Consider the following 14,699-nt stretch of genomic DNA (forward strand, 5'->3'; position numbering starts at 1 on the left):
GCCGGAGTCTCCGGAGACCACAATGGCGCCGATCATCCCGCATCCCCCGTAATGTGATCACCCAAGGTGCGATATGAGGGTGCATCTCCTCGACAAAAAGGCTTATATCTTCGAGCATGCCGCTCGCCTCTGCATCTTGGATTCAACTCAGATCGTAGGCACATCTCACAGAGCAGCCGTCCACTCATTTCTTTCTTTTTTTTTTTTTTTGTGTTGATCACAAGTCGTAGGCTGCTGTCCTACCTGCCATTCATTTTCCTTCTGACTTAAGTGTCTTCTTGCTGGGCCTTGCAATTGTGACCTCAAGCAAGATGCGTTTGAACACGTTCACTTGCCTAGTGCTTGCGGCCGTGGGAGTCCAAGGTCGCCATGAGCGTCCGGCTCATCACCCGGCTCATCACCCGGCTCACCACCCGACAGAAGAGCCTCGATGGACCTGCGTCAACGCTGGAGCAAGCACCAGAATGAAGACTGTTGGATATTTTGGCAACTGGGTAAGAACAATACCATTGTATAGTCATCTGTCGGATAAGAGAACTTCACTTACAGTATTGCCATCCTACGCGCAGGACATATACGGAGCCAACTATCGCATCACCGACGTTCCAGCTGAGCAGCTAACCCACCTGACTTATGCGTTTGCAAATATCAACACGACTACCGGTGCCATGTGAGAAAAACAAAAACCTTGTCTGATCATTTGCGTACTTGATCACAGGACTAACACCTATGTAGTATCTTGAGCGATACCTGGGCTGATCTCCAATTCCCCTACCCTGGAGACAACACCACTGCGGCTGGCAACAATGTCTACGGCAATGTCAAGCAGATGTATTTGCTGAAGAAAAGTCACCGCACGCTCAAGACAATGCTCTCCATCGGCGGATGGAGCTACCGTCAGAACTTTGCTCCCATGCTCGCATCTGCCACCAAACGTCAGGCCTTTGTAGACTCTGCTGTGCAGTTCGTCGCGGATCTCGGCTTCGATGGAATCGACATCGACTACGAGTACGTAGCGGACAAGACCCAGGCAGCACAGATGGTCGACGTCTTGCAGCGTCTGCGTCAGGGGCTGGATCAATTGGCCTGCCAGATCAATGCCTCCTCTCCTTTCCAGATCAGCTATGCCTCCCCGGCCAACGTACAGACGATCGCCCAGCTGGATCTTGCCAGTATGATACCCCTGGTGGACTTCTTCAACGTGATGGCCGTGGATTACCAGGGGCCCGGCTTCAGCAACTATACGGGCTACCTAGCCAACTTGTTCCCGGACAAGCGAAACCCACGCGCAACAGACTTTGACACCGTCTCCGCGCTAGACTATTACCTTGTCAAGGGCCGGGTCCCCTCCACCAAAATCGTCATGCAGAACCCTCTCTACGGCCGCTCTTTCAACGGCACCCGCGGAATGGGCGACAAATTCATCGACGGTGGCTCGCTGGGCAGTCTCGGCTCCGCCGCACTCTGGAGATACAGGGATTTGCCCATTCCCGGATTCAACGCAACAGTGGTTAATGTGCCCCGTGTCGGAGGCAGCTACAGCTACGATGCCAAGCGCAAGTACCTTGTCAGCTACGACACCCCGCAGATTGCCACTCTCAAAGCCGAGTACACCCAGTGCATGGGACTGGCGGGTACCGCTTGGTGGGAGGTGAGTCAAGATCGCAATGACAGCCTGAGCTTGATCAGCGCCACTGTGAAGCAATATGGTGGGTCTGAGGCTTTGGACCAGTCTCTGAACAATCTTGACTATCCGACCAGTGTGTATGAGAATCTGAGGGCTGGATTTTCGGGCAATTAGTCATTAGACGACGTTCTCGCTGGCAACTCCATCCTTGGCTTGTGAGTTTGTCTTGGTCGACCGCGGTTCTATAGGACGTTGCTTGGTGGATTTTTTTCGTCGTCGGTCCTGGGGATAGTGTTCCATACCTTCATTGTTTTCGACTTTTTCCTTACCTTTCTTTTTGCCGAGTCTTTCTTTTACTAGATGGATGAACCTGCCCGAGGGTTGATGTAATAATACCAAGTTTTGTATCTACACTTCATCCTTAACATTCGGTTGTTCGTGCTTATTCCAGCGCACATTTGAGCTGTGTGGGGCGAGTCTATAAAATCTAACCGGCCTTCAGGACTTTACAAACCTTCTTTTGTAGAATGGATTAACTTACTCCCGATGGCAGCCCAAGACTTATCTGATCGCATCGCAATACGTACCCTCACTACCAAGTTAGTAAGTAGTAAGTACGCCTTGATTATCACCTGGCACGCATGACCGGGGCATTGCAATTCGATTAATAAGCTCCATATCCATCTCCGCCCCCCCCCCCCCCCCCCCCCTTTTTTTTTTTCCGATCTTTGAATCGTCTGGATCCATCCGAGCCCCTTTCCGGGGGTGGCTGCTTTGCAAAGTCTCAAGAGCAGTTGATTCAGCATGGTAATGGAGAAGCCTAGCTGCCAAGCCATTTGATCTGTACTCAAGTGTCCAGTGAGACAGTCACAGTACTGCTATAAACAGATAGACAAGCAGGGGAGGGGCTAGAACTCTCGCTGCCACCGGTGCTACAGTCTGAGTCGGGTATTGAGTGACTACACCTCCCGCCAAGCACATTGGGATGAACGGAGACGGGCGTGGGGATAAGAAGACTTCACAATTCATGACTTGTAAGATGTAGATACTAGATATTCTATGTATGCTCCGTGACTTGAAGCAACTCGCATTTTGTTAAGCTGGTAATGCGAGAAGTCGAATAATTGGACTTCACTGGTACAATCGTATACCCGACTCCTACGAAAACAGCATGTCACATGGTCGCTTGGCGTGTGAATGCTTGGGTTCATAATGTAATGTGCCCTGCCTGATCCTGGTCAATATATCGTCGGTCCTGTCCAATGTGTCCATAGCTCCACAACTTATACGAGTGTGCTAGTAGTAAGGCACATCATTCTTGTTGTACCCTCCTACAGTTCCGTTGAGCTGGACACCCCGAACGCGCCACTTTGACCGAGACAGATACTGGACCTTGTGGAGCTTCGAGCAATTGTAATATCGACAAAGCTCTCTCGTTTAGAGGGGCCGTGTTGACGCCAGCATAGATTGGAGGGCTGCGCCACTGTGTCTGAACCAGGTACCGTTTCCTGATGTTACCGGACTAGTATGTACCTATCAGGCTATCACTACCTAAGGTAGTCTAGTAGTATCCACTTGACGCCAAGGTTTGATGTGGAGCGGTGCGCGTAGCTCTGTACCGTCACGTTCTCAGGGACAAGATTTGAATACGCAATACTGTAGGTTGCTAGGTCGATAGGTTCAAAGGTCGGACATTGAAAGGCGTGAAGTGCCCACGTAATGACGTGAATCGAGGCCGTTACTCGAAGCTCAGAGTATGAGCACCTGTGTAAAAGTGACGACCGGTCCTCGACTTAATTCATGATCTCGTTGAGTATGAGGATTCGGTAGGTGGAACAGCCCTATGATCGGCTGACTACTCCCAGTCATGTGATCCCCTTTGCCTTGCCTCGTACATGTCGAAAAAAGTCACATGCTCAGGTGCTCGTCGGCAAGTTTTGGACCGGTAACTATGTAGGTAGTTCCTCTTCCCGACGTCACCAAGTTAGCGACAGACTCAAGGGGGGCTTTCCCTTGCCGCACAATGGTGAAGACACGGCCTCATCGATTTGTATGAAGACTCTCAAATTTGACTACCTTTGCCGCGACCTGCTGAGTTAGCCACTATGACCAGGTAGGACCGAGATTCGTGCATGTTGGGTCTTTAGGCGCATAGGACAGGCCGAGTATCAGGGAACTCTCTTATCACCTCAGTAGATGAGTAGATCTAGAGAGTCCTCTTGCGCGTACAATCTGAACCTGGATCATCGGCATGCAAAGCGACGAGGATTCAGTCCTACGATGAGGAACAGACCTGTTTATGACTATGACTGTCCTTATCCCCGACAAATTGTTCCCTCTCATCTCTTTCGTCCGACCGCCAGCACTTTACCTGATCAAGAAGTAGTGGCCGGTCTTGGGGGGCTGGAGATCAGACATGCATCTTGGGTACGGTGTTTGGGCAAGAGTCGGGTGCCGGGTTCTCGATCGTCGTAGGATGATCTGTGACGGACAGAGTATTATATCATTCTGATCCGTGTCGATCAACCCTTGTACGACACTGCGCAGTGCGCAGTAGAATAGTTGTATTGACCTCGAGAAACACGTAAAACACCACGCATCGTTGAAGTTAGGTGCGTGACCGCTGTGGCGTACTAGTTGCAAATCGGTTCGACCATCTTGGAGATGGTTTGAGCTTACAGTAGTGGCATAGCTACGTGTGTATGACTAGACTCAGGACTGTAAGGGCATGTGTATCGATGCAAAATTGCATATCTGAAGTTATGCACTTGTACAGAAATAGCAGAGCGTCTTATGATCATAGAAGGGGTTTGGGTCTTGGGATGCTTCACAATCGTCAGTCCGACAGTATGTGAGCCGTATTTTATGTATCGTCCTAAACACGGGCCGAAGAAATTTACAGTTGAAACCGAGCTGATGAATTGAATTTCCCGTCATACAGCAATACAGTACGGCTGTGGAGTACCGCTGACATGTAGATAGCGGCGATCGTAAGCGGATGGAGAAGTACCTACTACGACGCCAGGCACGGAGGATAAGGTAATTACCAGGTTCCAGTTTCCTCCTGCCAGTCCCACTGTCCCAGTGTTCCTGTGACGCTTTCTCAAATCTCCCCACGGCCACAACAGCAACGCCGTCTCTGCCAGGCTGCCGTCGCTCAAGCCACTCTAACCTCATTCTCCAGCCCAGCCTCTTCTTCCTCTTCCTGCTCCTCCGTCTCCCCCCCCCTCTCCCTCCCCCAATCATTCTAATTTATCCTACCAAACACACGGACTGGAACATCGTCACTTCCTAATTCACTGGACGATTGTTCACTTGCGCGCTTGACCCCGTCTTTCCGAATTGCTCGAGCCCCCCCCCCCCCCCCCGTTCCGTGAGACCTGATCATGTTGACCCGCTGAAAACACCCTACTCCTTCCTCCAATCTTGCCACTCTGAGGCTTGGCTGCCATCCTCCGCTCGCAGAACATTTGTTTGCCCGACTTTCCTTCACCTCAGCTAGACCATCGTCTCTCTCGATTTGCGTGACCGGTCCTATACTCACCGACACGGGGTTCCTTCTATATCCTTTAATCGTGTCTGCCAATTAAGGGCGACTGCCATTGGTTAGACTTTTGGACCACGCAGAGCTCACGTCACCCCCTCTTTCCCTCCCTCCCCCTGGTTCAACATCTTTTATTAGTTGACGGTCTCGACATCTTTGGCACAAAGCCAATAATGCCCTCATACTCCAACGACTCTTGTCAGACGGCCACGGTGACCGCCACCCCAGCTCCTCAACCTCCCCGTTCGTTTGATTCCGCCCATCGCAAGTCGCACGACAAAACATCGGTCAGCAATACCTTTCTGTGGACTAATTGGCCCAACGGCGACCACAATTATAATCCCCAGCAAAGCGATCGTCCTTTCATCTCCGAGTTGAAAAACGGCAGCGCATATTCCCTGAATGGCACCCGGTCAAGCATAGGCTCCTATACGCGCGATCTGCCACACTCCAAGGACGGCAGCATGCACTCCTTGGGCAATGGCTCGGTCAAAGATCCTCGGGACCTCGGCCGGTCGTCTGCCATGACAGACAACAAATACTCGGATGTTGGCCCCGGAGCAGGCTCTGCGGCAGCACCAACGCCGGTCCACCAAGCTAATGGCAGCGCCACAACGCCGAGCCATCGACCTGCGTTAGGCAAGTCAATGCCCAATGGCGATTCACACCGGCAATCAGCAGACGACACCGTCCTGTCCGGTCGCACAACAAGCCCATCGGCCTCATTACTGCAGATTCCCCACTCCGACGACACAGGTCGTCTCTCCCCCGACTCGGATCGATTGTCACCGGAACCCAGAGCTAGTATTCACCACCGCTACTCCTCTCCGCCGGCTCCCTCTTCTCCCGAAACCTTTCCTGTATCCGAATCACAACAGTCGAGTATGCGGCAACGTAATTCTCTCCAAGTTCCGCGCGGTACGAGTGTTCGTCGGAATAGTCGCGACCAAAGCGAAGATGCGGCCTACACGAGCGGTCGTCTCTCTCCCACTGGGGCGGGTCCCCGCCGTACCTCGTTCAGTCTGATTCGACGGGCGACAAGGACGCAGTCAGAACCATTAGATGACACAGTACCGGACGAGGATGCCGCGCGATGGGCAGAGGCCATCAGGCAAAAGCGAGCATCGCGACGACGACGCGAAGACGACGACGACGAGCGGGTGATCGTGGGTACCAAGGTCGACCAAAATCACGTCAACTATGTGACGGCATACAACATGTTGACCGGCATTCGTTTCACGGTCTCTCGGATCAACGCCAAAATGGATCGAGAATTAACTACTGCAGACTTTGAAGCGAAACACAAGTTCTCCTTCGACATGTATGTTATTGAATTACTCACCGCGAACGCGATCTCCATTTCGGATCGCACTCATGGATGCCTGACTGACGGGCAAACAGAACCGGCAACGAGCTGATTCCCTCCGCCAAATACGACTTCAAGTTCAAAGACTATGCCCCCTGGGTGTTCCGTCACTTGCGCGCAAAATTCAACCTCGACCCCGCCGATTACTTGATGTCTCTGACCAGCAAATACATTTTGTCAGAGCTTGGCTCGCCCGGTAAGAGTGGAAGTTTCTTCTACTTCTCCCGCGATTACAAGTACATCATCAAGACGATCCATCATTCCGAACATAAGCTTTTGCGCAAGATTCTACCACTTTATTACAAGCACGTGCAAGATAACCCCGATACGCTCATCTCGCAATTCTATGGGTTGCATCGCGTGAAGATGGCTTATGGACGGAAGATCCACTTTGTCGTGATGAATAATCTCTTCCCACCGCACCGTGATATCCACCAGACATTTGACCTAAAAGGCTCGACCATCGGCCGTGATTTACATGAGGCAGACCTCGAGAAGAATCCGCGAGCGACTATGAAAGATCTTAATTGGGTTCGACGGGGTCGACATTTGCAATGCGGGCCTGAGAGACGTGCCGCCTTCATTGAACAACTAACCAAGGATGTGGAACTGCTCAAAAAGCTGAAGATCATGGATTACTCGCTGCTGGTCGGCATTCATGATGTGGAACGCGGAAATGAAGAGAAACTGCGCGACAAAACGCTCCAAGTTTTCCAACCTGGCGGGGACCGCGAAGAGGAAAACAAGGGAAACAACATGCTCATGCGGACGCCGTCCAAGCTCGAGAATGAGCGCAAGGCCCGTGAACTTCGCATGTTGATCAAGCGGGAGCGTCCAGTGCCGTTGGACAAGGCAATGGCAAAGATGCCTGAAGAGGTTCTCGACTCGCGCAAAAAGGGACTTAAATTTTACGCTGACGATGGTGGGTTCCGTGCCACTCATGAGGACGGTACTTTCGGCGATGAGATTTATTACCTGGGAATCATCGACTGCCTGACCCACTACGGCATGATTAAGAAGATTGAGAATTTCTTCAAGGGTCTCTCACACGATCGGTCTCAAATATCGCCAATTCCACCTGAGGGCTACGGCGATCGTTTCGTACACTTTGTCAAGGGCATCACCATGTCCGTGGAAGAAGCCGAACGACAACGTGAGTCGGGCGAGAACCGCTCGTCTTCTGTCGATCGTGTCATGCAAGCCGCTGAGAAAGAGGCTGCAAGAGATGTCTCTATCACGCAACCCCGAATCCTATCTACCGTCCGGGACCCGTCGGACGCCGCTGGCCCGGGGCCTACTTCTACCCTACCGATTGTCGACGAGGTTGGCGAGGCAAGCAGCGTTGGTGGACGCAGCTCACAAAATAGCCGACAAGGTCCTCGCTTGACTGAGAAAGATCTACCACCTTTGCCGACTGAAGAGCGCTCGTAAGTTGTGGGCAAGGGGAAAAGGAAATCGGTTCAAGGTGACTCGTGTGGCGAAAAACATCATTAATTGCATGAAGCCTCATCACGTTCTTCTTGTCCTGATTTCCGTCTTGTAATCATTTGGGTGAGTGCGATGTGTCAAGCATGTCACTACTTCGCAGCTCTCTGAAAGACTCATGACTTTCCCATCTGTCTCTTTGTCTTTTTCCGTTTTTTTTTGTGCCCTTCTGTCCCCTTTCAGCGAGATATCCCCCCCCCATTTTGCTCGATAGATGTGTGTTTGTTTCCCCTTGCCGCGTCCTCGCAGTCCAGACTGGCATGACTTGTTCAAAGCTCATGCTTAACTCATTTGCATTCCTTGCCTTGTGTATGCCCCGCTCTTCACTATCGCTTTTCCCCGCCCTCCCTTGTGCGAACGATTTTGCTCGTCAGCAGTACATTTTTGGTCGTCCCAACTCAATTTCACGAGTGACGTGTGTATAATTCCTTTTCTCTGAGCGTCTGTCGTCTTCGTCTTTCTGCTTGCGTTATCCGTTTTCAACACCATGCCTCTGGGCTGGAGGGAGTGGCATCAAGGGTATTGAAGCAAGACAATCGGCTGCCAAATCGACTGTCTTCTACCCACCTCATCGCCCTCGTCCGTCGCTCATGGACACGGGCATGGACATACCAAGTCCAGTTTTCTGCCTACCATCCACCTATCAACTATTGTGTTTGTCTCGCTTCAGATACAAATACCCTGTACCATCACCATCATAGACCAATTACTCGAATGGTCCTCACTGTCCCTGTCACTTGTCCTTGCAACCGTCGACTGGATTGAGCCAAACCTACATTGGCTGTCTTCCTGTCACCTTCCTTCTCACACTCTTTGTCCAAGATGTCAACTGACATTTGTCACGTCTTTCTTATTTGTCCGATTCTTCCATTGTCTTTTACCCTCAGTCTCTGCGTTGTCCTCGATGTCCTCGTCCTTCTCCTTCTTGTCTCTATAATTGTGCTCAGTGCTTACTACATTACATTGCAATAAAGCAATTATCTTTCCTTTGACTTTTTGCTCCTTTTCTTATCTCCTTATTTCTATTCCTTTGATAAGCCTCACTTTTCTTGCGTGCGCGCGTTTCGCAGTCCTTTCGATCCGAGTGCCAAATCCAGGACTATCTTCATCTTTAGACCTACCCAACAGTCAAATTAGAAATGGCACCAAGACGATGTTGGTATCAATTGCTTGTCCACTTTATCTTCGTCTCTCATTCACACTACAGTAGATGCGGCAATACCAAAGTCATGTAATCAACCATTTACCTGATTTTCCAATATGCACCCTAGACTGTGAATATTGGACCAGATCACGAATCAACAAAAAAGCAGCAGTCACTGCATGTACATCCTATTCCAGGCTTGCGCAAGAATGAACAATTTGCACATGTTGGAAGGGAAATTGATAGAAGTCGAGGACACGGATCGAAAGACGAGACGTGGAAAGAAAGTTTGTAAATTGGAGAATATCAAGAGTAAATCATTCCATTTCCATTTTTGCGCCCCCCCTCCCCCCTCCCCCCTCCCTCCAAAAAAAATACACCAAAGATAGGAAAATGAAAACGCCGTAATCGCTATGAAATAGGCCTTCCTCCCAGCTAGACAAAATGTTTTCAAATCGGAGATGTCGTCACCCGGCTGGGGGTAGAATGATGTACACCAAGACGTTCAGGGTAGATATTACAGGGATTGAAGAAAGGGGCATACGCAAAAAGGACAGGTGGGGAGGGATCAGGGATCAGAGGACGTGAGCGGCGCGGGTGATATCAAGCCCAGCCCCGGCTCCTTCACAAAGGAGAAGTTTCGAGTATGGCTCATCTCAGACGAACAACGAACTGTTGGGCGACAAGGTATCGAGCCCGGACTCGCCGACGAGCGTGGGGAAAAGGCGGCGAATTCGATCCTCCAAGATTGCCTCTTCGGCTTCCCATCTTTTTACCTCTTCGAGCATGGACGTGTTATTTGTGCGTGATGTGTTTCCGCCAAACCACGAGAAGCGAGAGGAGGAGGAAGAAGAAGAAGACGACGACGACGACGACGACGCGGATGACGAGCCAGTGCCGTTGCCCGCTCCGTTAGCCTCGGCGAGTTCATTCTTTGCCTGTGCAACACGCGTCGCCACCATGGTCTTCCAGTTCTCGAGTCCGACCTTGAGGCATTGTGCGCAGCGTGTGCGAACGGGCTTGTCTTCTAGACTGGTGAGTTGGAGCATTGTTGATTCGGCGGTTTCAACTGCGTCACGGGTCCATGCAAGTCCTTGGTCCTTGGAAGAGGATGCATAGAGTATCTCGCCAATGTAGGTCATCAGGCCGGCTTCGTCGCAGAGAGTGGCGGGGGTTCGAAGAGACGGGGCGTCACCGGATGGCAGGGCAGGAGGGTATTCGGCTTTATTGAAGATCTTCTTCAGAGTGGTGACGATGCCGGCGAAAGGGTCGTTTGACGGTCTTGGTGCAGGTCGATAGGAAAAGGCGGCTTCTGAACCGGCGGGGAGTGTGCGTCGCGCTTTGAGTACGGATGTGAAGAGTGAAAGTGCGGTGGCCAGATCGCCCTGACGAGCGTGGTGAACGGCCATCGCAGTTGAGACACGTAGGATATTTTCTGAGGGCCGATCGGATCCATTGTTCTTGAGTATGCCCGTCTTCAGATCGACTACTTGACTCGCGTCACCGTCAAGGCCGTTCGCCGCAATGTCCAGCGCCCATGTATACATATCGTCGGATGTGCGGGTCAAGCCCTTGAAATCGAGCCAGTCTGCATATGCTAGAGCCGCATCCAGCTTCTGCCGCGTGTCAAAGCCCTTGGTCGTTAAAACCTTCATGTAAAAGGTCTCTGGGGGTGGCGAAGCCGCTTCGCAATCTTCCTCACGAGGGACCAACTTCTGCCCCGCGGGCATGGGCTTTGGTCGTGGATTTGAGGGTCCAACAACATACTCTGCAGGTGCAGAGATCTTCTGCTTGCGATCCGTCAACCACCCATCCAGATTCTCCGCAGCCTTGGCCGCCCCCATCAGCGCCTGGAAGTATCCCCGACGCCAATGTTCACTCTTCGCAGACACATCATGGCCCATCTTTCCAATACCCTCGACGAGAATTCCACCCTCATCTTGCTCAACAATGCCCTGTCCCTCGCCCTCGGTGTTTTCCAATCGCTCCAACAACTCGTGCAGATACCCAGCGACCATGGGCCAATTGGTCATCAGCTTGCCAATGTGTTCCGGATGCATCATTGCCTGAGCAGAACGCAGACACCAGCGGCTCTTGAGTGTCCATTCTGACGGCGTTGGCCACTCATGCTCAATGTCTTCTTGATACAATCCGACCTGGATGATTTGGATCAGAATTAGGATGGCGGAGAACGACAGGCCAAGCTTGAGACCGCGCGAGAGCCGCTTCTTCAGATGCGCTCGGCTTTCCGTCGAAATCAGCCGACCAAAGTGCTGGCGCAGGTGTATTGAAAGCGGCGGAAGAGATCGAGTCGGAGTGAGAGGCGATAGGAAAGGTAATTGAGGGCGACCTGGGCCACGGGACAGCAGCAGCCGGCTGCGGTGCGTGAAAGGTTGAAGTCGCAGCTTGGGAGCCGGTGCGCGCGAGGCGAGCACCGGTCGTAGGTGGCCCGGTGATCGATTGAACGCCGTCCGAGGAGGCAGCATTGCTTGGACTTTGAATGGCGGAGGGAAATGGCCGCTATGAAAGTGACGAAGATCGAACTCACGGTGGATCTTAGGCTGCTACATCAGGTGTGTTTGCATGGTTTGCAGCGAGCTCCAGAACCGAATTGACGTGGGGAACGGGGATTGACAGGCGGAATGAACAGAACAAAGTACAAACTACGCTTAATCCTAAAGTACCTAAATTAACCTCATCAAAGTGACAACCTTGTGGACGTCTCGATTATTGTTCTTCATTCATGTCTGAAATCACCTTGTCTTTTACCTAGAATTCATCGCGAGAATGGCTACCATCTGCTCTCGCACCTGTCCTGGCCTGCCACCCTTATTTCTCCAGTATGGTCATGGCCTTCCCGTTCAAGGAATGTATGAATGACACTCAAAAGTTACGAACATCCAAAGTGTTCCAAGTTGAATAAACTTCGATCTGCACTTGCTCTCGACAGAATCGACACTCTTGGAACCATGCGGGGGTTTGTTGTTCATTCACCCAGGTCGCTTATATCTAGCAATACAGACGACAATGTATCTTCGCCATTCACCCAGGTCAAGTCGACATGAATTCCCTTCGATTCACATGCAATGATCTTTTCTGAGTCTTGAAATCACAAGAATCTCTCGTCATTGACCCGATATGAACTTCAGCGATTTTGATCACCGAACAGAAGATTCGCAAGGTACCGTACTCCGATACTGGGGTACGTTGACTTGGATCTAACTCTTTCCTGGAAATTCGCCACTTTGACAAAGCCATCATCATCCCTGCCTCTTTTGGCATCTTCAATGCGCTCCTGCTCATGGATCCAAATTCAAAATGGACTTTACCGCGAAGATATCCCCAGTAGCTGAGGTCATATGATGGAATGCGACCAGGTACTACACTCGGAGTTCATTCTTTGGAGAAGTTCATGGCTGTGGCGTAGATTGGAAGGCAGCAAAGTTAAGGGTGTTCGCGTTTCGAGCACACGAAGACTTATCCATACTACTTTCTCATGGATGAGCACGGAGAGGTCGCGTACGAGATTGACAAGCGATGATGTGAACAGGTTGGCTTTACAACTTGCCGAAGAAGCTTCGATAACAGCATAGTCGGAAGGGAATCTTACGAATATTGACCGTGACGCAAATGAGGCTGTCACCATCAATATAGGAGATGGAATAGATCTTAAAAAGAACAGGATACTTGCGCCGACCAGTCACTGCGCTACCGGGAACGTAAACGCAGTGCAACTGGACACTGGTCGGGAAGAATAATTGCTCATATGAGGCCGATTGACTCAGAGTAAAACAACCCTAATCATGGCAGCAGTGGAGCAAAGTTCGGCAATGATCTCGCTTCTCATTGCGGATGGGCCTGAAGTCAATGCTGGTGCTCAGAATGGAAGAATTGCATGAACGGATGCAGCACTCTTTGGTCGATGCGAAAATGTCAAAGCTCTCCTCGGAAACCGCGCAGACTTACTATTTCCGAGAAGAACCAGCACAGATAGGCCATGGATCTCGCTCAAGTCAACTACCGGAACAGACCAGACGTATGCAGTCACAGTGCCGGGGGATGACTCGTTATCTCCATGTCACCGACGACTCGGTTATAGAGAATACATACAAGAGGGAGATTGATCCTCAGGAAAACGTACGCCTTCTCGGTGGAGAGAATAGCAAGTCGAATCTTACGTCTGGAGGACCTCCGACTTTGTTTGTGTTCAGCCCTGGCTCTTTCAAACACTCATCAGCACGAGTATTGATTGATAGAGATCCGGGGGACTGAAGACTGCAAGGCTCGGGTAGAAGGAAGAGCCTTGTCATTCCTGCTGGGTCTATCAGAATATCATACCATCAGGGTCGCCGGATGGAAATGGACCGATGATGTGCTGTACATCTCTAGAGTCGTGAGTCATCATGTACCCCCTGACAAAGCCGAAGATCACGATCGAGATTCTCAATTCAAGGCGTGTCACGCAGAAAAGCAGTTGATTACGTACTTTACTGATCCCCATGTATTCCTGCCACCGAACTCGAAACTGGAGACCAGTGTTCAGGTGAAGGAAGAGGAGCTGGAGAAGCTCTTGAAGTCAACTCGAATAGACCAACAAATTGCATTTTTGGAACGGAAAAAGAGGGATCTACAGAAGGAGCTCTTCGACGGTGACGAAAAACTCGTCAGGGAAGATGTTGAAATCCAGGCAATGAAGTTGGAGCTCAAACCTGTTGAAACAGCCTTGAATCACCAAGCCACAAGACAAAAACCTAAAGTGGAGGCCTAAGGCGCCGCCGCTGTCAGCTTCAATGACCGAGTCTGTGATACTGATCAGCTCCGGAATCCGCCCAGACTGCATCCTGTTCAAGGACAAGATAAACGAACAACTCGGTCTGTTCTTCCCGTTGTTCATGGCAGTCTAATTCATGCTTGAGAGCCGTGCAGAACGCTAGAACTCCCGCAGTCTTTGGTACTCCTGAAGGTTCATCGACACTTATTTTGACTGGAAGCTTCTGTCGGTTCATCGTCGGTGCTAATTGCTACCTACCCGCGTTGAAGTTTTGAGTATAGATGATAAGCTGGATGCGTTTAACTTGGCAGAGACTACGTGCGAGTATTTCATGAGAATGAGACCGAATGAGTAACAGAAGCTTTTATCCATGCGCTGCAGGTCAATATGCCAACATGCCAACACCGTCCTGGGTGAACGTTTCGCAGTCTCTAATGAATCCATGGTTATATTCTGATCTGACATCGAGCTACGCGATCCGCGTCCCACCAAGCGGTTTAAATGATTAATTCAAGTCCGGACTCCAGCTACTATTCATCAGATGTCCTCGGTACCCTCACTCGCTCTCATACGATGATACTCCGTCCTGTCCCTCCAGCCGTCGAGCCTACGACCACGAGTGTTTCGCCGGTCCAAAGTGCGAACACATTGAATTGCATGTATACGATCTGACCATGTTTCGTCCGCTCTCCGTACGAGCGGACCAGTATTACGGTAGTTGACAACCTTCTATGCCTGTGCTCAAGAAGGAGGAGTGGAATC

At 51.0% G+C, this 14,699-nt stretch overlaps 4 protein-coding genes across 4 annotated transcripts; 3 read left to right on the forward strand and 1 right to left on the reverse strand.

The window, feature by feature from the left end:
* Window positions 1-311: 311 nt before the first annotated feature.
* On the forward strand, window positions 312-1,801 carry N7539_009134 (glycoside hydrolase family 18 protein; the record flags this gene model as incomplete). The annotated part of the gene is made up of 3 exons (XM_056938729.1): window positions 312-494; window positions 570-670; window positions 736-1,801. The coding sequence occupies 3 exons, from the start codon at window positions 312-314 to the stop codon at window positions 1,799-1,801; spliced, it is 1,350 nt and encodes a 449-aa protein (XP_056786106.1).
* A 3,543-nt stretch (window positions 1,802-5,344) lies between these two features.
* Window positions 5,345-7,968, forward strand: N7539_009135 (1-phosphatidylinositol-4-phosphate 5-kinase; the record flags this gene model as incomplete). The annotated part of the gene is made up of 2 exons (XM_056938730.1): window positions 5,345-6,492; window positions 6,573-7,968. The coding sequence occupies 2 exons, from the start codon at window positions 5,345-5,347 to the stop codon at window positions 7,966-7,968; spliced, it is 2,544 nt and encodes an 847-aa protein (XP_056786107.1).
* Window positions 7,969-9,822: 1,854 nt separating this feature from the next.
* Window positions 9,823-11,652, reverse strand: N7539_009136 (uncharacterized protein; the record flags this gene model as incomplete). The annotated part of the gene is made up of 1 exon (XM_056938731.1): window positions 9,823-11,652. One exon carries the CDS (start codon window positions 11,650-11,652, stop codon window positions 9,823-9,825), a length of 1,830 nt encoding a protein of 609 aa, XP_056786108.1.
* Window positions 11,653-13,033: 1,381 nt separating this feature from the next.
* On the forward strand, window positions 13,034-13,934 carry N7539_009137 (uncharacterized protein; the record flags this gene model as incomplete). The annotated part of the gene is made up of 2 exons (XM_056938732.1): window positions 13,034-13,365; window positions 13,556-13,934. The coding sequence occupies 2 exons, from the start codon at window positions 13,034-13,036 to the stop codon at window positions 13,932-13,934; spliced, it is 711 nt and encodes a 236-aa protein (XP_056786109.1).
* Between the last annotated feature and the right edge of the window lie 765 nt (window positions 13,935-14,699).

Source organism: Penicillium diatomitis, assembly GCF_028827545.1.
Source record: "Penicillium diatomitis strain IBT 30728 chromosome Unknown utg000015l_segment0_segment0, whole genome shotgun sequence".
Taxonomy (NCBI): domain Eukaryota; kingdom Fungi; phylum Ascomycota; class Eurotiomycetes; order Eurotiales; family Aspergillaceae; genus Penicillium; species Penicillium diatomitis.